Source organism: Phyllobates terribilis, unplaced genomic scaffold, assembly GCF_046119375.1.
Source record: "Phyllobates terribilis strain yellow unplaced genomic scaffold, ASM4611937v1 Scaffold_13__5_contigs__length_258822181, whole genome shotgun sequence".
Taxonomy (NCBI): Eukaryota; Metazoa; Chordata; class Amphibia; order Anura; family Dendrobatidae; genus Phyllobates; species Phyllobates terribilis.
In genome coordinates, this window is record NW_027362773.1 from 214,319,057 (window position 1) to 214,343,164 (window position 24,108).

General features: G+C 53.8%; 1 protein-coding gene across 12 annotated transcripts in view; it reads left to right on the top strand.

Annotated features, from left to right (window-relative positions):
* LOC141174386 (uncharacterized) overlaps nucleotides 1–24,108 on the top strand; it is a 242,361-nt gene that overhangs the window by 89,857 nt on the left and 128,396 nt on the right. For all 12 annotated transcript variants that reach the window (XM_073659284.1, XM_073659288.1, XM_073659286.1 and 9 more), the window contains exons 9-10: nucleotides 19,643–19,696; nucleotides 22,941–22,982. In XM_073659284.1, the coding sequence (XP_073515385.1) occupies nucleotides 19,643–19,696; nucleotides 22,941–22,982 (96 nt within the window). The remainder of the gene's footprint in view (nucleotides 1–19,642; nucleotides 19,697–22,940; nucleotides 22,983–24,108) is intronic.

Genomic DNA, 24,108 nt, shown 5'->3' on the forward strand with positions numbered 1-24,108 from the left:
CGCTGACACTATGACGCTCACGCTCAGGCTCTGATGCTCACACTCACGCTCGGACGCTCACGCTCTGACGCTCACGCTCACGCTCGGACGCTTACGCTCTGACGCTCACACTCAGGCTCTGACGCTCACGCTCGGATGCTGATGCTCAGACGCTGATGCTCTGACGCTCACGCTTGGACGCTCACGCTCAGACACTCACGCTCAGACGCTCACGCTCGGACGCTCACGCTCAGACGCTCACGCTCGGACGCTCACGCTCGGACGCTCACGCTCTGACGCTCACACTCAAGTTCTGACGTTCACGCTCGGACGCTCACGCTCTGTCCTCACGCTCTGATGCTCACGCTCACGCTCTGAAGCTCACGCTCATGCTCTGACACTCACGCTCGGACGCTCACGCTCTTGCTCTGATGCTCACGCTCTGACGTTCACGCTCGGACGCTCATACTCAGACGCTCAAGCTCAGACTCTCAAGCTCATGCTCTGACGCTCACGCTCGGACGCTCACGCTCATGCTCTGACGCTCACGCTCACGCTCTGACGCTCACGCTCAGCCTCTGACGCTCACGCTCGGACGCTGATGCTAGGACGCTGATGCTCTGACGCTCACGCTCAGACGCTCACGCTGGGACGCTCACGCTCATGCTCAGACGCTCACGCTCTGACGCTCATGCTCGGATGCTCATGCTCTGACGCTCACGCTCTGACGCTGACACTCTGACACTCACGCTCTGACGCTCACGCTCTGACGCCCACGCTCGGACGCTCACGCTCTGACGCTCAGACGCTCACGCTCGGACGCTTACGCTCTGACGCTGACACTATGACGCTGACGCTCAGGCTCTGATGCTCACGCTCTGACGCTCACGCTCAGACGCTCACGCTCTGACACTCACGCTTGGACGCTCACGCTCGGACGCTCACGCTCAGATGCTCACGCGCATGCTCTGATGCTCACGCCCAGACGCTCATGCTCACGCTCTGACGCTCACGCTCAGACGCTCACGCTCACGCTCTGACACTCACGCTCTGACACTCACGCTCACGCTCTGACGCTCACGCTCGGACGCTAATGCTCGGACGGTCACGCTCTGACGCTGACACTCTGACGCTCACGCTCACGCTCTGACGCTCACGCTCTGACGCTCACGCTCGGACGCTCACGCTCTGATGCTCAGACGCTCACGCTCGGACGCTCACGCTCTGACGCTGACACTATGACGCTCACGCTCAGGCTCTGATGCTCACGCTCACGCTCGGACGCTCACGCTCTGATGCTCACGCTCACGCTCTGACGCTTACGCTCGGACGCTCACGCTCTGATGCTCAGACGCTCACGCTCGGACGCTCACGCTCTGACGCTGACACTATGACGCTCACGCTCAGGCTCTGATGCTCACGCTCACGCTCGGACGCTCACGCTCTGACGCTCACGCTCTGACGCTCACGCTCAGGCTCTGACGCTCACGCTCGGATGCTGATGCTCAGACGCTGATGCTCTGACGCTCACGCTTGGACGCTCACGCTCAGACACTCACGCTCAGACGCTCACGCTCAGACGCTCACGCTCGGACGCTCACGCTCTGACGCTCAGACGCTCACGCTCGGACGCTTACGCTCTGACGCTGACTATGACGCTGACGCTCAGGCTCTGATGCTCACGCTCTGACGCTCACGCTCAGACGCTCACGCTCTGACACTCACGCTTGGACGCTCACGCTCGGACGCTCACGCTCAGATGCTCACGCGCATGCTCTGATGCTCACGCCCAGACGCTCATGCTCACGCTCTGACGCTCACGCTCAGACGCTCACGCTCACGCTCTGACACTCACGCTCTGACACTCACGCTCACGCTCTGACGCTCACGCTCGGACGCTCACGCTCTGACGCTCACGCTCTGACGCCCACGCTCGGACGCTCACGCTCTGACGCTCAGACGCTCACGCTCGGACGCTTACGCTCTGACGCTGACACTATGACGCTCACGCTCAGGCTCTGATGCTCACGCTCTGACGCTCACGCTCAGACGCTCACGCTCTGACGCTCACGCTTGGACGCTCACGCTCTGACCCTCACGCTCTGATGCTCACGCTCACGCTCTGACGCTCACGCCCAGACGCTCATGCTCACGCTCTGACGCTCACGCTCAGACGCTCACGCTCACGCTCTGACACTCACGCTCACGCTCTGACGCTCACGCTCGGACGCTAATGCTCGGACGCTGACACTATGACGCTCACGCTCAGTCTCTGATGCTCACGCTCACGCTCTGACACTCACGGTTGGACGCTCACCCTCAGACACTCACGCTCAGATGCTCACGCGCACGCTCTGACGCTCACGCTCAGATGCTCATGCTCACGCTCTGACGCTCACGCTCAGACTCTCACGCTCACGCTCTGATGCTCACGCTCGGACGCTCACGCTCTGACGCTCACGCTCACGCTCTGACGCTCACGCTCGGACGCTCTGACGCTCACGCTCACGCTCTGACGCTCACGCTCTGACGCTCACGCTCGGACGCTCACGCTCATGCTCAGACGCTCATGCTCGGACGCTCACGCTCTGACACTGACACTATGACGCTCACGCTCACGCTCTGATGCTCACGCTCACGCTCTGACGCTCACACTCTGACGCTCACGCTTGGACGCTCACCCTCAGACGCTCACGCTCAGACGCTCACGCTCACGCTCTGACGCTCACGCTCAGACGCTCATGCTCACGCTCTGACGCTCACGCTCTGACGCTCACGCTCGGACGCTCACGCTCATGCTCTGACGCCCACGCTCAGACGCTCACGCTCAGACGCTCACGCTCAGACGCTCACGCTCGGACGCTCAGACGCTCACGCTCTGACGCTAACCCTCAGACGCTCACGCTCAGACGCTCACGCTCTAACGCTCAGACGCTCACACGCTCACCCTCAGACGCTCACGCTCAGACGCTCACGCTCGGACGCTCACGCTCAGACGCTCACGCTCTGACGCTCACGCTCGGACGCTCACCCTCAGAGGCTCACGCTCAGACGCTCACGCTCGGACGCTCACCCTCAGATGCTCACGCGCACCCTCTGACGCTCACGCTCAGACGCTCACGCTCACGCTCTGACGCTCAGGCTCTGACGCTCACACTCGGACGCTCACGCTGTGACGCTCACGCTCAGGCTCTGACGCTCACGCTCGGAAGCTCACGCTCTGACGCTCACGCTGTGACGCTCACGCTCAGGCGCTCACCCTCAGACGCTCCCGCTCAGACGCTCACCCTCAGAAGCTCACGCTCAGACGCTGACGCTCGGACTCTCACGCTCTGACGCTCACGCTCGGACGCTCACGCTCGGACGCTCACCCTCAGACGCTCACGCTCGGACGATCACCCTCAGACGCTCACGCTCGGACGCTCACGCTCAGACGCTCACGCTCGGACGCTGACACTCAGACGCTCACGCTCAGACGCTCACACTCAGACGCTCACGCTCAGACGCACACGCTCGGACGCTCATGCTCTGACGCTCACGCTCTGACGCTCACGCTCTGACGCTGACACTATGACGCTCACGCTCTTGCTCTGACGCTCACGCTCAGACGCTCACGCTCGGACGCTCACGCTCTGACACTCACGCTCGGACGCTCACGCTCTTGCTCTGACGCTCACGCTCTGACGCTCACACTCGGACGCTCATGCTCGGATGCTCACGCTCATGCTCTGACGCTCACGCTCGGACGCTCACGCTCATGCTCTGACGCTCACGCTCACGCTCTGACGCTCACGCTCTGACGCTCACACTCAGGCTCTGACGCTCACGCTCGGATGCTGATGCTCGGACGCTGATGCTCTGACGCTCACGCTCTGACGCTCACGCTCGGACGCTCACGCTCAGACACTCACGCTCAAGCTCTGACGTTCACGCTCGGACGCTCACGCTCTGTCCCTCACGCTCTGATGCTCACGCTCTGACGCTCACGCTCATGCTCTGACACTCACGCTCGGACGCTCACGCTCTTGCTCTGACGCTCACGCTCTGACGCTCACGCTCGGACGCTCATACTCAGACGCTCAAGCTCAGACTCTCAAGCTCATGCTCTGACGCTCACGCTCGGATGCTCACGCTCATGCTCTGACGCTCACGCTCACGCTTTGACGCTCACGCTCAGGCTCTGACGCTCACGCTCGGACACTGATGCTAGGACGCTGATGCTCTGACGCTCACGCTCAGACGCTCACGCTCGGTTGCTCACGCTCATGCTCAGACGCTCACGCTCTGACGCTCACGCTCGGATGCTCACGCTCATGCTCAGACGCTCACGCTCTGACGCTCACGCTCGGATGCTCATGCTCTGACGCTCACGCTCTGACGCTGACACTCTGACGCTGATGCTAGGACGCTGATGCTCTGACGCTCACGCTCGGACGCTCACGCTCAGACGCTCACGCTCGGTTGCTCACGCTCGGTTGCTCACGCTCATGCTCAGACGCTCACGCTCTGACGCTCACGCTCGGATGCTCACGCTCTGACGCTCACGCTCTGACGCTGACACTCTGACGCTCACGCTCTGACGCTCACGCTCTGACGCCCACGCTCGGACGCTCACGCTCTGACGCTCACGCTCTGACGCTGACACTCTGACGCTCACGCTCTGACGCTCACGCTCTGACGCTGACACTCAGGCTCTGATGCTCACGCTCTGACGCTCACGCTTGGACGCTCACGCTCGGACGCTCACGCTCAGATGCTCACGCGCACGCTCTGACGCTCACGCTCAGACGCTCATGCTCACGCTCTGACGCTCACGCTCAGACGCTCATGATCAGACGCTCACGCTCGGACGCTCACGCTCTGACGCTCACGCTCGGACGCTCACGCTCATGCTCAGACGCTCATGCTCGGATGCTCACTCTCGGACGCTCACGCTCGGACGCTCACGCTCGGACGCTCACGCTCTGACGCTGACACTCTGACGCTCACGCTCTGACGCTCACGCTCGGACGCTCAGAATCTCACGCTCGGACGCTCACGCTCTGACGCTGACACTATGACGCTCACGCTTAGGCTCTGATGCTCACGCTCACGCTCTGACGCTCACGGCTGGACGCTCACCCTCAGACACTCACGCTCAGACGCTCACGCGCATGCTCTGACGCTCACGCTCAGACGCTCATGCTCACGCTCTGACGCTCATGCTCAGACTCTCACGCTCACGCTCTGACGCTCACGCTCGGACGCTCACGCTCTGACGCTCACGCTCTGACGCTCACGCTCACGCTCTGACGCTCACACTCTGACGCTCACGCTCATGCTCTGACTCTCACGCTCTGACGCTCACGCTCTGACGCTCACGCACGGACGCTCACGCTCGGACGCTCACGCTCATGCTCTGACGCCCACGCTCAGACGCTCACGCTCAGACGCTCACGCTCGGACGCTCAGACGCTCACGCTCTGACGCTAACCCTCAGACGCTCACGCTCAGACGCTCACGCTCTGACGCTCACGCTCGGACGCTCACCCTCAGACGCTCACGCTCAGACGCTCACGCTCGGACGCTCACCCTCAGACGCTCACACGCACCCTCTGACGCTCACGCTCAGACGCTCATGCTCACGCTCTGACGCTCACGCTCAGACGCTCACGCTCACGCTCAGACGCTCACGCTCTGACGCTCACACTCGGATGCTCACGCTCTGAAGCTCACGCTCTGACGCTCACGCTCGGACGCTCACGCTCACGCTCTGACGCTCACGCTCAGACGCTCACGCTCGGACGCTCACCCTCAGACGCTCACGCTCTGACGCTCACGCTCGGACGCTCACGCTCATGCTCTGACGCTCACGCTCAGACGCTCACGCTCGGACGCTCACGCTCTGACGCTCACGCTCAGACGCTCACGCTCAGACGCTCACACTCTGACGCTCACCCTCAGACGCTCACGCTCAGACGCTCACCATCAGACGCTCACCCTCAGACGCTCACCATCAGACGCTCACGCTCAGACGCTCACGCTCTGACGCTCACCCTCAGACGCTCATGCTCTAACGCTCTTGCTCTAACGCTCACGCTCAGACGCTCACGCTCAGACGCTCACACTCTGACGCTCACGCTCAGACGCTCACACTCTGACGCTCACCCTCAGACGCTCACGCTCAGACGCTCACCATCAGACGCTCACCCTCAGACGCTCACGCTCAGACGCTCACCATCAGACGCTCACGCTCAGACGCTCACGCTCTGACGCTCACCCTCAGACGCTCACGCTCAGACGCTCATGCTCTAACGCTCACGCTCAGACGCTCACGCTCTGACGCTCACGCTCAGACGCTCACGCTCGGACGCTCACGCTCAGACGCTCACGCGCACGCTCTGACGCTCACGCTCAGATGCTCATGCTCACGCTCTGACGCTCACGCTCAGACGTTCACGCTCACGCTCTGACACTCACGCTCTGACGCTCACGCTCTGACGCTCACGCTGTGACGCTCACGCTCAGGCTCTGACGCTCACGCTCGGAAGCTCACGCTCTGACGCTCACGCTGTGACGCTCACGCTCAGGCGCTCACCCTCAGACGCTCCCGCTCAGACGCTGACGCTCGGACTCTCACGCTCTGACGCTCACGCTGTGACGTTCACGCTCAGGCGCTCACCCTCAGACGCTCACAGTCAGACGCTCACCCTCAGACGCTCACGCTCAGACGCTCACGCTCAGACGCTGACGCTCGGACTCTCACGCTCTGACGCTCACGCTCGGACGCTCATGCTCGGACGCTCACCCTCAGACGCTCACGCTCGGACGATCACCCTCAGACGCTCACGCTCGGACGCTCACGCTCAGACGCTCGGACGCTCACGCTCACACTCAGACGCTCACGCTCACACTCAGATGCTCACGCTCTGATGCTCACGCTCTGATGCTCACGCTCGGACTCTCACGCTCGGACTCTCACGCTCGGACGCTCACACTCACGCTCAGACGCTCACGCTCTGACGCTCACGCTCTGATGCTTACGCTCGGACTCTCACGCTCAGACGCTCACGCTCTGACGCTCACCCTCAGACGCTCACGCTCAGATGCTCACCATCAGACGCTCACGCTCTGACGCTCACGCTCGGACGCTCACGCTCGGACGCTCACGCTCATGCTCTGACGCTCACGCTCAGACGCTCACGCTCGGACGCTCACGCTCTGACGCTCACGCTCAGACGCTCACACTCTGACGCTCACCCTCAGACGCTCACGCTCAGACGCTCACCATCAGACGCTCACCCTCAGACGCTCACGCTCAGACGCTCACCATCAGACGCTCACGCTCAGACGCTCACGCTCTGACGCTCACCCTCAGACGCTCACGCTCAGACGCTCATGCTCTAACGCTCACGCTCAGACGCTCACGCTCAGACGCTCACACTCTGACGCTCACCCTCAGACGCTCACGCTCAGACGCTCACCATCAGACGCTCACCCTCAGACGCTCACGCTCAGACGCTCACCATCAGACGCTCACGCTCAGACGCTCACGCTCTGACGCTCACCCTCAGACGCTCACGCTCAGATGCTCACGCTCTGACGCTCACGCTCAGACGCTCACGCTCGGACGCTCACCCTCAGACGCTCACGCGCACGCTCTGACGCTCACGCTCAGATGCTCATGCTCACGCTCTGACGCTCACGCTCAGACGTTCACGCTCACGCTCTGACACTCACGCTCTGACGCTCACGCTCTGACGCTCACGCTGTGACGCTCACGCTCAGGCTCTGACGCTCACGCTCGGAAGCTCACGCTCTGACGCTCACGCTGTGACGCTCACGCTCAGGCGCTCACCCTCAGACGCTCCCGCTCAGACGCTGACGCTCGGACTCTCACGCTCTGACGCTCACGCTCGGACGCTCACCCTCAGACGCTCACGCTCAGACGCTCACGCTCAGGCTCTGACGCTTACGCTCGGAAGCTCACGCTCTGACGCTCACGCTGTGACGTTCACGCTCAGGCGCTCACCCTCAGACGCTCACAGTCAGACGCTCACCCTCAGACGCTCACGCTCAGACGCTGATGCTCGGACTCTCACGCTCTGACGCTCACGCTCGGACGCTCACGCTCGGACGCTCACCCTCAGACGCTCACGCTCGGACGATCACCCTCAGACGCTCACGCTCGGACGCTCACGCTCAGACGCTCGGACGCTCACGCTCACACTCAGACGCTCACGCTCACACTCAGATGCTCACGCTCTGACGCTCACGCTCTGATGCTCACGCTCGGACTCTCACGCTCGGACTCTCACGCTCGGACGCTCACACTCACGCTCAGACGCTCACGCTCTGACGCTCACGCTCTGATGCTTACGCTCGGACTCTCACGCTCAGACGCTCACGCTCTGACGCTCACCCTCAGACGCTCACGCTCACGCTCGGACGCTCACCCTCAGACGCTCACGCTCAGACGCTCACCATCAGACGCTCACGCTCAGACGCTCACGCTCTGACGCTCACCCTCAGACGCTCAAGCTCAGACGCTCACGCTCTAACGCTCACGCTCAGACGCTCACGCTCTGACGCTCACGCTCAGACGCTCACGCTCACGCTCGGACGCTCACGCTCGGACGTTCACGCTCGGACGCTCACGCTCGGACGCTCACGCCCTAACGCTCACGCTCGGACGCTCACGCTCTGATGCTCACGCTCATGCTCTGACGCTCACGCTCGGACGCTCACGCTCATGCTCTGACGCTCACGCTCAGACGCTCACGCTCTGACGCTCACGCTCGGATGCTCACGCTCATGCTCTGACGCTCACGCTCAGACGCTCACGCTCATACTCTGACGCTCACGCTCACGCTGTGACGCTCACGCTGTGACGCTCACGCTCACGCTCTGACGCTCACGCTTTGACGCTCACCCTCGGACGCTCACGCTCATGCACGGACGCTCACGCTCGGACGCTCACGCTCTGACGCTCATGCTCTGACGCTCACGCTCAGACGCTCTCGCTCTGACGCTCACGCTCACGGTCTGACGCTCACGTTCGGATGCTCACGCTCTCGCTCACGCTCACGCTCTGACGCTCACGCTCAGGCTCTGACGCTCACGCTCAGGCTCTGACGCTCACGCTCTGAAGCTCACGCCCGGACGCTCACGCTCAGACGCTAACGCTCACACGCTCACGCTTTGACGCTCAGGCTCTAACGCTCACGCTCACGCTCACGCTCGGACGCTCACGCTCACGCTCGGACGCTCACGCTCTGACGCTCACGCTCTGACGCTCACGCTCGGAGGCTCATGCTCGGAGGCTCACGCTCAGACGCTCACGCTCGGACACTCACGCTCTCGCTCACGCTCACGCTCTGAAGCTCACGCTCGGACGCTCACGCTCAGACGCTAATGCTCATGCTCTGACGCTCACGCTCTGACGCTCAGTGTCTGACGCTCAGGCTCACGCTCTGACGTTCACGCTCGGACGCTCACCCTCAGACGCTCACCCTCGGACGCTCACCCTCGGACGCTCACCCTCGGACGCTCACCCTCACACGCTCACCCTCACACGCTCACCCTCACACGCTCACCCTCACACGCTCACCCTCACACGCTCACCCTCACACGCTCACCCTCACACGCTCACCCTCAGACGCTCACCCTCACACGCTCACCCTCACACGCTCACCCTCTGACGCTCACCCTCACACGCTCACCTTCTCACGCTCACATTCTCACGCTCCCACGCTCACGCTCTGACGCTCACGCTCTGACGCTCACGCTCGGACGCTCACGCTCACAATCTGACGCTCACGCTCACGTTCTGACGCTCACGCTCGGACGCTCACACTCATGCTCTGACGCTCACGCTCAGACGCTCACGCTCTGACACTCACGCTCGGACGCTCACGCTCTGACGCTCACGCTCAGACACTCACGCTCATGCTCTGACGCTCACGCTCGGACGCTCACGCTCAGACGCTCTGACGCTCACGCTCGGACGCTCATGCTTTGATGCTCACCCTCGGACGCTCACCCTCGGACGCTCACCCTCACCCGCTCACCCTCAGATGCTCACCCTCACCCTCACACGCTCACCTTCTCACGCTCACATTCTCACGCTCCCACGCTCCCATGCTCACCCTCACACACTCCCACGCTCGCACTCACACGCTCCCACGCTCACCCTCACATTCTCACCCTCCCACGCTCACCCGCTCCCACGCTCACCCTCACACGCTCCCACGCTCACCCTCACACGCTCACCCTGTGCTAGCCGGTCATCTCCCTCACACGCTCACCCTGTGCTAGCCGGTCATCTCCCAGCTGCTCGCAGCAGAAGTACCCCGACCGGCGGCCTCGCTCCCCGGTCCTCCAAAATTCATTAGGGGCCCCGGGGGGATACATTTGGCAGTTAATTTAAAGTAGTGCACAACCCATTTAAACGCTGCTTCGCTGATTAGTCGCGCCCGGTCGGACGCATACATATTCTAGAATACCCGATGCGTTAGAATCGGGCCACCATCTAGTGTGTATAGGTTATATATAGTCCGACTACGCCACCTGTGGAATGCGGTTATTGGTAACCGCCGCTGCGGAGCAGTCCGCTGAAGCTGGTGGTATGTGCAGCCAGGTGATGTAACTCCCCACAGAAGGAGTGTAGCTTCAGGGCAGCGTGACTGGATGATGGTGGTGATAGTGCAGGGCGTTCTAGTACTGTTAATGCTGGCGCCGCAAGGAACACAGAAACAAGATAGTGCAGTCCCAGGATCTTTTCTCACTGTTGTTGTAGTTAAGATTACAGGTACCAAGCTATCTTCTCCAGTCGTGCTGTGCGTACTCACTGAGGGGTTCAGTCCACCCTCAGGTATTTCCAGAGCACTTATCAGGACCCCGTTCTGTGTGCCTTCCTCTGGCCTCTTCCTGCACCTCACACCCAGCGCCACTTCTATCCGGTACCCTCGGGCCTTAGCGGGCGACGTATGTTCCGTCCCCTGGTTCCTATGTGGCTACCTTCTTAGGGCTACTGGTGTGGACTTGTGGCCTGCAGTACTTGAAATGCTGCAGCCTCCGGTTTCTAGCTGAGCCTTTATGGTTTCTCTACTAGTTGAGGGATCCGGTTCCCTGTTCTGGCCTGACCCCTCTACCTCCTGGTAGCAACGGGCGTACGGGTGGCCTTCTGCACTGCCCGTACCCCTAGGGTCCCTTCTCTCCTCATTCCTGGAGCCGTCCTGCTCCCTCTCCTCTCTCTCAGGCTCAGGTCTCCTGACTAGGCCCGCCTCTGGAGCAGAGCTCGTGCAGAGCCTCTGCTCCCTGACTGGAACTGAACTAAGATGGTGTCTAGTTTTTATAGCTCCTACACATGTGCTCCCAGGATCTACGTCCTCCACCCCATCCACTACATAGTTCCCCCTCTCTAGGTGGTTCCCCCCACTCCAGCCAGGGACCAGGGACTGTGCTCTCCCATAGGAGCAATCTCACCCTGTCCCGCGGAAATGTGGTGTAGTGAATGCAGGTGTTAGAGTCCTGAGCTGTACTCCTTCCTTACCCGAGAGTGAGATACCACACCTCTGGATGAGATGCAATACCTCTGTGGCGACCGAACCCTCAGGGGCGCCACACTAGTTCTACTCTGGTGAAATTGATGCCACTTTGGTCGTGCCTGCCCTTAATTTTTGGAAATGTGGAGACTCCTGATTGGGTCTCCATCTGCCGGGTTGGCAGCAGGGCTGCCACCAGGAATTTCGGGGCCCCATACTGGCAAAATTGTCAGGCCCCTTTGAGACTCCGCCCAGGCTCCACCCCAGCTCCGCCTCCACCCCAGCTCCGTCTCCACCTCTCAAACGTTCCACAGTCCCACTGCCCACTCTTGGAAAAACTCTACTTTCTGCACCACATCCTCACCAATCACACATTAACAGTTCCCATCGAACACCAGATCACATACATAGCCAGCAGCTTTTGTTTTGGCTAAAAGATTTTTTAAGCCACCACCACAACAAGGAGACTCTTCTGGCCAGACCCTACTCTACTCTAACCTATTAAACATTTCTTATAATACCCAATACTCTTTTAGGTATATTTTTATTTATGGGAATGTGTTACATACATTTTTTTAAAATGACCAATAATTCTACATACAAGAAACAAATACTACCACACTATAACCATATCACATATTACCACCACATAGTGACTGAATAATACCACATACAAGGGACAAATACCACCACACAATGACCGTACCACATATTACTACCACATAGTGATCGAATAATACCACATACAAGGGACAAATACCGCCACACCATGACCGGACCACATATTACCACCACATAGGGACCAAATAATACCATATACAAGTGACAAATACCGCTACACCATGACCAGACCACATATTACCACCACATAGTGACCGAATACTACAATACTGATCATTAATAAAAAAAAGAATACTAATATTACCATAAGTGCCATTATACACAGGATCTCTGTACATAGTAAACAGTGTCAGTGTACAGATAACACACTGACTCACCGGTGACATGTCTAGTTGAAGTCTTTCATCTTCGCTTTTCCTCTTCATCTTGCGCAGACCACCATAACTTCTTCCAGCCAGGACTCGTCTCTGCATAAAATAACATAGTTATCTAGAGCAGCTTACAGAGCACATTCCCCAAATTTTTCCCAACTTCTACACTGCACCAGATGAAGAAACAAAAGTGACATAGTGTCGCCCTGCACAATAACAGGGCCCCCTCACTGAAAACAGTATCCTCAGAAATAAAATAAATCACAGCAGTACTAATATCCTTTCATTAGCCCCTACACTAATAGTAGCCCACATTTTGCCCCATATCTCTATCCTGCCCCCATTGTCTCCATAATTAGCCCCCACAGTAATAATGTCCCACATCCTGTCCCCATGTCTCTCCATCCTGCCCACCATGTCTCCATTCTGCTCCCCATGTCTCTTCACCCTGCCTCTCATGTTTCCCATTCTGCCCAACGTCTCTCCTTCCTGCCCCGTTTCAATTCTGCCCCCATGTTTACATTCCGCCCCATGTTTCCATTCTGCCCCATGTTTACATCCTGCCCCCAATGTCCCCCATGTTTTCACCCTGCCCTCATGTTTTCTGCCCCCAATGTCCCCCATGTTTTCATCATGCCCTCATGTTTTCTGCCCCCAATGTCCGTCATGTCTTCATCCTGCCCCCATGTTTTCTGCCTCCAATGTCCCCCATGTTTCCATCCTGCCCCCATGTTTTCAGCCCCCAATGTCCCCCATGTCTTCATCCTGACCCCAATGTCCCCCATGTCTTCATACTGCCCCCATGTTTTCTGCCTCCAGTGTCCCCCATGGTTCCATCTTGCACCCATGGTTTCTGCCTCCAATGTCCCCCATGTCTTCATTCTGCCCCCATGTCTTCATCCTGCCTCCATGTTTCCATCCTGCCCCCATGTTTTCTGCCTCCAATGTCCCCTATGTTTTCATCCTGCCCCCAATGTCCCCCATGTTTTCATCGTGCCCTCATGTTTTCTGCTCCCAATGTCCCCCATGTTTTCATCCGTCCTCCATGTCTTCATCCTGCCCCCATGTGTTCTGCGGCTGCCCCCATGTTCTCTATCCAGTCCTGGTGCGGCTTTAAAAAAAAAGTGTTTTCTTACCTTTCGGCGCTCCCGCGGTGTCCTGCTCTGCTATCATCGGAAGCACGATCGCTGGCCCATGACAGTGATGTTATACGCAGCGACGTGCGCACTGATATCAGCCGCTGGCCAATGACTCTCATCCCTCCCTTATCCCCCATCTGTCACAAGAGGAGAGCTGACAGTCCAGCATCTGTCTCTGCAAATTATCACCCACAATGGAAGTGACTTGTAAAGCTATAACCTAATTAAAATGCGTGTGTCTTTCTCCCTGGCAGAAGCAGGGGATGATTAGACACAGGCTTGCGATCAATTTACAAGTAACTGTTGAAACTTGATTCCCGAGACGTCAAAGGGAGTTTTAGCCGAAGCCCCAGTCCGATCGGAGCCGATATGAAATATGGAATAACTGAAGTTCCATAATTCTGATAATAATGGGACCCATATTTTTAGTGGCAGGGTCAGCCAAAGAACAAGATGCTTATTTTTTCGTAGCCGTAAGCCCTCCGGGGAGCTGTAGCGCAAAAGTAACAAAATAGCAGATCACAACTATGCCATGTGTGGTCTCTAAATGAAGGTAAATTCATAACGGAAAATATTGTGTCGCTTGCAAGCTTCTGCGAGCAACCAGGAATGAGTTATCACAGAAATTAGCGCTTTTATAAAAACATGAAGGATGGGGCCTAGCCCATATGATGTCAGCACAAGGGGCGTGTGGGTAGGTCCTCTCTTCGGCATAAAAAAGCCGACTGAAGATAGATCCATATTCTTTGCCATGAGGGTATAGGTACTATAAGCAACGGATCCTGTTCGATAATAGTCTAATCAATTCGGGGAGCCCCTCCTCCACCTATATTGAATCATCTCAGCGATCTTATGGTAAATCTTCTTTAATCCGGTTTTATTTTGTGTAACTGTCTATTCTGTATTGTAATTGTCCCTTTTGTAAAATCTTGTATATTTTTTCATAACACTGCCTCCCTTTTGGATTAAACATAAAATTTAATAGTTCTGTTTCTTTTGCTCTGTAATCATTCCCTCCCCCAAAGCCATACGCTACCATAACGCAGGCATCCTCCCAGGCCTGTATTATATTTCAAATCTGGACGGTCGTGCCAGTGAATAATATTTATAATTTGGCTATCATGAAGCTGACAGTGACCGTACGGGGGGCGCATACACATATTCCATGTGTTGGAATCCAGAGGTGTTATGCCGTATGCTCACTGCTCGCTTGCCAATACCTACATAGTGAGTAGTGGGGACCGTCTGCTCGCAGATACCTGCTCAATCCTGTGAATAATTAACAGAGTGACGGCAGCGGTGAGATATTGCGTGATCTCCCCGGTGTCATCCCTGTGCGTCCCTAACAGTCTCCTTCATGTGTGTTGCCTGTAGCATTAGGGCTCCAAGACCAGCAGGCCTCCATTTACTTTCAGTCAACTACCTGGGTTATTATCCTTACATTTTTGTACCAATACTACTCTATGAAACAGATTTTTTTCTGCTATGTGAGTGTGGCTGAGCATAAAAAGAGGATGAGTTGTTGCATGTGGTATTAGGGTGTAACGGGGCACAGGGTGGTAGTCATGGGCAAGTGTCGCAGTGTTTTCTTTATCACCCCGGCCCGCTACAGAAATATGGGGACGCGCTTGTGCCTCGGTGTGCGTGGTGTGCTGTACTTTGGGCTGTATGCTGTGGGAGTCTTTACTCACTTTCATCCTTGGTTCAGACGGGTGAAGATCCTATGCGCTTTGAATAAAAGATGACACCGTTCTTTAAAAACAAACAGTCCAATTTACTTCACCAGCACGGCCTTAGAAACAGGGGACTATAGGTACAACACTTGTTGCAAAACACAGCATTCACAGATGATAAAACACAGACTCAATCCCGACGGTGCTATTCACGGTGTGACACGGCCCTAGGGGAAACTGCCTCTGGACTTTCTCATGGGGAAGCTCCTGCTTCACCCCACGGCTTTCAATACCTGACTCTAACAGGGACTACCTTGCTTCTGACGCTCCCTAGTCCAGGCATGTCCGTTACTGCCTATCGGCTGGAAGAGGCCAGAATCCACAAATTGACCTTTAGGCTATGTGCCCACGATGCAGAAAAGCTCAGGATTTTTTCCTGAGCATTTCTGTATCTCCCTGGCAGAAAAAAACGCATGCGGACTGTACATGCGGATTGTACATGTGGATTGTACATGCGTTTTTCCTGCCAGGGACATACGGAAGTGAAGCGTTCTTCACATGCATTTCCGCATGCGGGTTGACAAGCGCTTTCCAAGCGATTTTAGCATCACTTGGAAAGTGCTTGTCAACTTGGTCACACTATATAAATCCATGCAAACGGCATGTATTTATATAGTGTGACCGTAAAAGAATGGTAAAAAATAAATATATACTTACCTTCTGATGGCCCCCGGTGTCCTGCTTCCCTCTGTTCTCCCTTGCCGGCAGTGGTACACTGAAGGACCTGCCGATGTCAGCGTCGCGTGACCCGTCACATGACTATGACGTCAGTGCAGGTCCTTCAGTCAATCGCGAACTGCCGGCATGAAAGGATGAGTGCAGCGGGGACCATCAGAAGATAAATATAATCTTTATTTTTTATTTTATTCTTTTTTTCACAGTTTCTATGGTACCCGGGTCCGGAGGAGAGTCTCCTCTCCTCTAGGCCTGGGAACCATCCGCACATTGGAGCGCGTGCATTCCGCATGTCCTTATCTAGTGATGCGGATTCCATGCGTTCTAATGCAAGTCGATGGCGGCGAAAACACAGCACTTCCGCAAAATAATTGGTAGTGCTGCGTTTTTTTCCGCAATGATAATCCGCAGCGGAAATTTCCGCAGCATGTGCACAGCACATGCGAATTATCATTGGGGAACATGCAGACCTTCTACCATGCGTTTTTTTAAGCGTTTCTGCAGCGTTTTTGCCACTGCGGAAACACTTAAAAAACGCATCTTGGGCACACAGCCTTAGAGTATAGATTATACTGTGGTGTGCCCATTCCTGTTAATCCTCCTGGTTTCTCCCACACACACCTGTCTCTTTTCTTCTCTGTCTCTCCTTACTCACTGCTACTACTTAACTAACTAAGATGGCTGAATCTCACTCCCAGAGATCCCTCAGTCTCTAGCTTGTCACTGAGGGTGGCCCCCAAACTAGTTAACCCTGTGTCCCACTGACATAAGGGTAATGTAGTATCAAATAGTACCTCTGCTGCCATCTAATGGCCGTACCTGAAAACAACACATTTTCAGATGACTAAAACATACATAGAATTACTAAAACAGTACAGTTCTATAGGGGAGTGGAGTAGACATTCTCCACACACCCCTCACAAGGGCTCCCAGTAAAGCAGGCCTACATCGATCCCTCACCCACCTCGTCTCAATTTGAAGTTAAATTGAAAGCTGTACGTGCATATGACTCGCCCCCTGGGCCGTGGGGCACGCGGAACCGGGAGATAGGGAGACGCTGGGAGTAGTAGTAGTGGCGACCCGGTCCCGCGGCTCAGGGTGGTCAGGCCAATGGTAGTCTGCTATGCGCTCCAAATAATGTCCGACTACGCCACCCGTGGATTGCGGTTATTAGGAACCGCCGCTGCAAGGCAGTCCGCTGGGGCTGATGATGGGTGCAGCTGAGGTGATGTGACTCCCCACGGGAAGAGTGCAGCCCCAGGGCAGTGTAGTGGATGGTGGGAGTGATGGTGGTGAGAGTCCCGGTGCTGATAGTGCTGGAAGCGCGAAGGAGCACACAGACAACAAGTTACAGTCCAGGGTCTTTACTTACAGTTCGTTTGTTCCAGGTCACTTCGGCCAGCAGTGACCGCCCGAGCCGTGCTGCGTCCACCAGGTGAGGGGCTCGGTCAACTCCCAGGCAGTTCAGGAGCATGGCACAGGACCCCCTTTTATCCTTTCTCTGGCCTGCCTCACCAGTGACCCACTTTTGTCCAGCTGCCGCGGACCTGTGCGGTTAAACGTGGGCCCCGTCCTCCGCTGTCCTATATGGTGCCTTCCTAGCAGGTTTGATGAGGTGTCGCACCAATATATGATCACGACGACCGGTCTTTGGCTGAGGGTTGTTTCTCCTCCACCAACTTGGGATCCGGTACCCTTAATCTGCCTGACCCTGCACCCTGGATTCTCGTGGGTTCTTAGGGTCCCTTCCACCTTCTTGTTCCTGAGCCCTTCTGTTTCTCTGTCTCTCCTTCTTTGCAGTTCCTTTCTGTTTCTGTTCCTTTCTCTTGGAGCTGAGATGAGCCAGAATCTCAGCTCCCCTTCACCTCCTCCTCGGCCTCTTCTCCAGGCCCACTTCTCCTTCTCCTCTCAGACCCCGGCCTCTTCCCTAGGCCTGCCTCTGGAGCAGCACTCAGCCTGAGCTGCTGCTCCCTGTCTTCTCCTCTCCACAGAACGAACCTAGATCTAAGATGGTGCCCACCTTTTATACCTCCCTCTAGCCATGAGCCCAGGTGACCAGCAACCAATGGGCTCCTTCCTACACTCAGGAACCGCCCCCTATCTGCCCCTACAGCACTGGGTGTTCCACCCCTCCCTCCCCACTCCAGCAGGGACATGGTCGGTCGTGCCTGCACTTATGTCTGGTGGGAGCACCGTTGAGCTGTCCCTCGGAAATGGGGTGTGTGTGCTGTATGCAGCTAACTGAGCCCTGGTCCATACTCCATCCTTACCTGGGAGTGGAATATCACACCTCTGGTCTGAGGTGCAATACCCCTGTAGCGGCCGAACCCTCGGGGCGCTACACATACCCAGACCCTGATGCCTCATGCATGGCCCATTGCTGACTGCTGCTGTGCCATTATATAATTTGTACTGTGGGTCAATTGAAGCCACTTTTCCTGGTGTCTACCCCTAATTTGAGCTGTTTTGGCAGCTTCTGGGCCAGTATGAAGGTGTTTTGCATGCGTTTGGTTTTGCCTCCCCTTGAATCCAATGGGGTTCAGCATATTCGAAGAACCGTTTGATGAATTATTCAGCGAACGTCGGGAAGTTCGCCGTGCTGAAATGAACCGAACATTGAAAGGATTGCTCATCTCTATTCAAGATATTTGATGGGGGTTGGAACAGTAATTTATATGTTTTGGGACTGTGAAATCCTTTAAAACTATTGGCGGGATGTTCTGGAATTCATGTAGGTGCTCCAAGTATCATACATGCTCAGGTCTGCACGTTTGGACTGGTGGATGAACAGGATGCTGCTCCCACCCTGCATAAAATACTTCATATATATAAAAAAAAGTTTCAGTCTGCATCAAGAAGGATGTGTAAAGAGAGCATATGATGCCTAATCAGATCTTACAGCATCCAGCAGTGTCAGTGTCAGTGTTATTTAATAAGCAACAGCACAACTATTTATTTGAAGGAGCTGTACAGACTCTACAAAAGCAAAATAATAGGAATTTATTTTATAAAGTGTAATTGCTTTTGTATTTTGAAAGCAAATAATTGATATAAAAGAACAAGGGGTCCACAGCAAGCAAATGGGCATCATAGTCTCTACTGCACCTGCTCTAGCAACCTGGCCTAACTTGCGGGACCTCACAGAACCTATGTGCTTCAAAAGTAAATCTTGCTCTAATTACCCATCAGTAATTACATTATTCATAAACTTGGTTTGATTTGGACTTCTTTACACACATGGACTCTTTTGCCTAATTAGTGGGACTTATTTTACTTAAACATAGAAAGCCCAACTTTTGCATTTTTGTGGATAAAGCCAAGTTAGGAAAACTGCATTTAATGAAACGATGGCCATACATTTACTATTGTTTTTGAGGAGGCTCTCTGCTAGACCATGTAAGCTCCGATGTGTCTAGGGTTTAATATATAATATTATAAAATATTAGGTAAGAGCCTGGGACGATTGGGGAATTCTATATTTCTCTGGTAGGTCAGTCCAATACCCCGATAGAGGGGTATACCGAATTAGTAAAATACCACCTGTCAGACTTTATTCATAACTTTTACCTACTTCACATTGGAATGATTGTTTCTTACAGATAGCTGATGATGATGAGTTTGATGATTTTTATGAATCAGATTCCCAGTATGAGGTAAGTAAATGTGATAACATAACCTGCACTATAGGTAGCCATACACACACTATGGACCAAGCAAGGGGCAAAACAGATCAATGAGGTGTCTTCTAAATACAGCAAGGTGCGCACAACCGGGAGAAAAAACACAGGGACAAATTAATCCAGAGGACATCATTAGGTGCTGAGAAAATGAAAATTTAGCAAAAGATATTTAATCTGGGGATCCCTATGCCTATGGCTACTCGAGGTTTTTAGACATTTTGCACCTATGGTAGCTAAGACAGTTTTTACACTTTTGACATGTGTTAATAAAATAAAGATTAACAAAATTAAAAAAGTTCATACTAAACCATCGGTGACAGAGTTAGCTTTCAGTCACTAGTAGGACTGCCCACTGGACCCATGCAGAGTACTCACTGAATGCTGTAATATCTCTCTAAGGGCTCATTCACACGTCCTGATATTTCTGATACTACAAAAACCAGTACCGGAGATATCTGTGTCCATATGTACCTGTGTTACATAAGTGTGGCATAGATGTGGCAACTGTGTGCTGCATCCCATCAGTATCACACATACCGGCACCTGAGAAAAGCCGGCACAGTTTGCAGCGTTTTCATTCGCCAGGTGCTGAAGACAACGCTCATCATTGTCCCCTGATCATGCTGTTCTCAGGCGCTGGATGCTGAAGGCAACTCTCATCATTGTCCCCTGCTCACGCTGAGATCAACGCGAGCAAGAGACAATAATGGGAGTTGTATTCAGCCCCCGCTGAGTACATACAGTGTAAAATGAAGAATTAAATTAAAAAAATTGCGTAGACTCCGGTGTCATTTTCATAACCAGCAGAGGGAAAGCCGACCACTGGGGCTGATATTACTAGCCAGGGAAGGAGCCATGAAATCTGACTCCCTCCGAGGCTAATAACATCAGCCCAAAGTGGCCCCAGAAATGGCGCATCAATAAGATGTGCCAGTTTTGGTGCTTAGCCTCGCGTTTGCCACTTGCCCTGATCCAGTGGCAAGTGGGGTAATTGGGTTGAGGTTCATGTCAGCCTTGTATTGGCAGCTGACATAAAGCCCAGGGGTTAGTAAAGGAGAGGCGTCTATAAGATGCCCCCCATTATGAACCCCACAGTAAAAGTTTGTAAATAAACACACAACCTGAAAAAATCCTTTATTTGAAATAAAAGTCCACACCCTGCTTTACACATTTATTTAAAAATAAAAAATACTGCTTTACTCACCTAACACCTACTCCATTGAAGCCATTGTCTCCTGTAAAAAAATAAAAATAAAAAGCAAATTTATACTCACCTACCACCTAATCCTCAAAGCCATTGTCAACAATTAAAAATACAAAAATAAAAAAGCACCATATCCCTCACCTGTCCGAAGTGGAACGAATCCATAGTGTCCCACGCTGTAATCCATCTGTGCGAAATGTGTTCTTCAGCATGAATGGTGGCCTGATGCGACCGTTCATGCTGAAGAGCAGGGGTGAATGACTCACTGCAGTGAGAGCGGGCCCATGAACTGAACTGCGGTGACCTCAGTGAGTTCACCGCAGTTCACTGTGAGAAATTTCTCACGGTGTTGCGCTGAGGTCAGTGAGTTCACCGCAGTTCACCAAGCTCACTGAGCTCCGTGCAGGAACTCACTAAGTTCACAGCAATGAACTCACTGATCTCAGTCCAAAACTGCAGTTTATGGGTCCGCTCTCGCTGCAGCGAGTCATTCTCCCCTGGTCTTCAGCGTGAATAGTCACGTCAAGCCACCGTTCATGCTGAAGAGCACAAGTTGAACAGATGGATTATGGCGTGGGACACTATGGATTTTTTCCACTTCGGTCAGGTGAGGGATATGGTGCTTTTTTTTTTTTTTTTTTTTTTTTACGGGGGTACAATGGCTTCTTGGATTAAATGTTAGGTGAATATAAATTTGCTTTTTTATTTTTGTTTTTTTTATAGGTGACAATGGCTTCAATTGATTAGATGTTAGGTGAGTATAACTGTGTTTTTTTATTTTTAAATAAATGTGGAAAACAGGGTGTGGACTTTTATTTCAAATAAAGGATTTTTTTTAGGCTGTGTATTTATTTACAAATTTTTACTATTGGGTTAGTAATGGGGACATCTTATAGACGCCTGTCCATTACAAACCCCTGGGCTTCATATCAGCTGCCAATACAAGGCTGACATGAACCCCAACCCTATTATCCCACTTGACACTGCATCAGGACAAGTGGGAAGATCGAGGCTAAGTGCCAGAATTGGTGCATCTTATTGATGCACCATTTCTTGGGCCGCTGAGGGCTGATCTTATTAGCCTCACAGGGGGCCAGTATCTATGGCCCCTTCCCTGGCTTGTAATATTAGCCCATGGCTGTCTATTTAGTATTTGCTGGCTAGAATTTATAGGGGGACCCTATGTCAATTTTGGTTACTGGGTTCCCCTGTAATCTAGCCAGTAAGCCCTAAGCAAACAGCTGTGGGCTGTTATTAATAGCCAGGGAACATTTTTGGCTAATGGCCCCTTCCCTGACGAAAAATATCAGCTCGCAGTGGTTGGCTTTCCCTCTGCTGGCTATGAAAATGATGCGGGAGCCTATGCCTTTTTTTATTTAACTCTTCATTTTACACTGGATGTACTCAGTGGGGGCTGAATACAACTCCCATCATTATCTCCTGCTCACGCTAATCTCAGCACGAGCAGCCGACAATGATGTAAGCTGCCTTCTGCTCCCAGCACTGGGGAACAGTGCAAACTGTACCGCTATTTCCCAGGCATCGGTACATGTTACACTGATGACACATGGCTATCATCTGTGTTTGGGACGTTTTGCGGCCCGTGCTGTGTGCAAAACACGGACATGTCAGCGTGTTTTGCCCATGAACACATTGTCTGTGGAAACACACTGACATGTGCGTAGACCCATTCATTTGAATGGGTCTACATGTGTAAGTGTCTCCAGTACATGTTCAAACTGTCACCACACGTACTGGAGATACTGACGTGTGAAGAAGGCCTAAACCTGAGTATACCTGGAAGGGCGCTAAAAGTATTTCAATCACTCACTTTTCTTGTAATAAACCTGTAATAGGAAATTCATCCGTCAATGAAACACCAGATAAGCAGATTCTCACGGATTCACTCATTTCTAGCAAAAAAAGTGGAGAAAATGTTTAACATCCCTCCTTTCACAAACTCAACATTTTCTCATCTTTATACCTGACCAATAGTTTTATTGTTTCTTACAGCCAGCTCCTGATGGTGTTTATCAGTCACATCCCCAGTATGAGGTAAGTAAAAGTCATAAAATAGCATGCACTCTATGTAACAGTACACACACTATAGACAAAGCAAGGAGAAAAACAGCCTGGGGTGCTCCAGATGTAGGAAGGTATGCAAAACTTGGAGAAAAACCACAGGGACAAGTAGGGATGGTGAAGGGGAGAATAGGGATACACAGAAGATGAGAGAAGGTGGAAGACGAAAGAGGACTTAATCCAAAAGGATATGAACAGATGAGCTGATAAAATGAGAGGTTAGTGCGGGGTAGTGAATTTGGGGATCTCTGCTTCTGTAGCTGCCAGGAGTTTTTGCACATTTTGAAGATATAGTTGCCAAGACAGTTTTCACAGTTTTGTCATACACAAATAAAATAAAAATTACAAAATAAAGAAAATATGCTAAATACCCATAGTTGTATATTTTCAAAAGTAGACACCTGACAGGCAGGCTGAATCTGTAATTTCTCATAAAAAATGCATGAAACTTGATTTGTGGCTAAAAGTGTGACCCAAGCAGAAGATTGGGCACACAACACAATTTGGCAACCTCCTAACAATAGATATTTTAGATGGGCAGAGATCATAATGGGAGACCAGGGGTACATTGCTTCTTCCATCTGTTACTATTCCCTGGAAAGCAAACAGTTGGGCTACATGTTGCTGTACTGGTGTGTGTAGAGCTTGGCAGTAATGTTGTGAGCTTGATCACAAGTGTCTGCTCTGCTGGAGACTTTAGCGCCCATCCAAATAAAGAGGCAGGTTGATGGGATGGAAGGCGGATGCCTAAATTAAGGCTCAGTGGTTGGCTAGCTATCTGTGTAAAGAGGGGTGAACGATGGGCCTCTCCATAAAAGCCAGAGTACCACTAAGGGAAGTATTACGCCCTTAGGTACCGTACGTGGTCCGTGGACCCGCTGTGCCACGGACCGGACTTACCCTGGAGGGGCGTAACTAAGCAGCTACCTTGGTGTTCGCTGAAGCCTTTAGTGGTGAGGTCAGGCTTGTGCAGCAGGTAGCTGCCAGCTGCCACTCCAGAGCGTCGTCACAGTAGCAGCTGACCCCAAAGGTCAACAACGTTAATTCAGATTCCTAGACAGGGCAGGACGGCCACTAGGGACAGGAACAGACTGTGCAG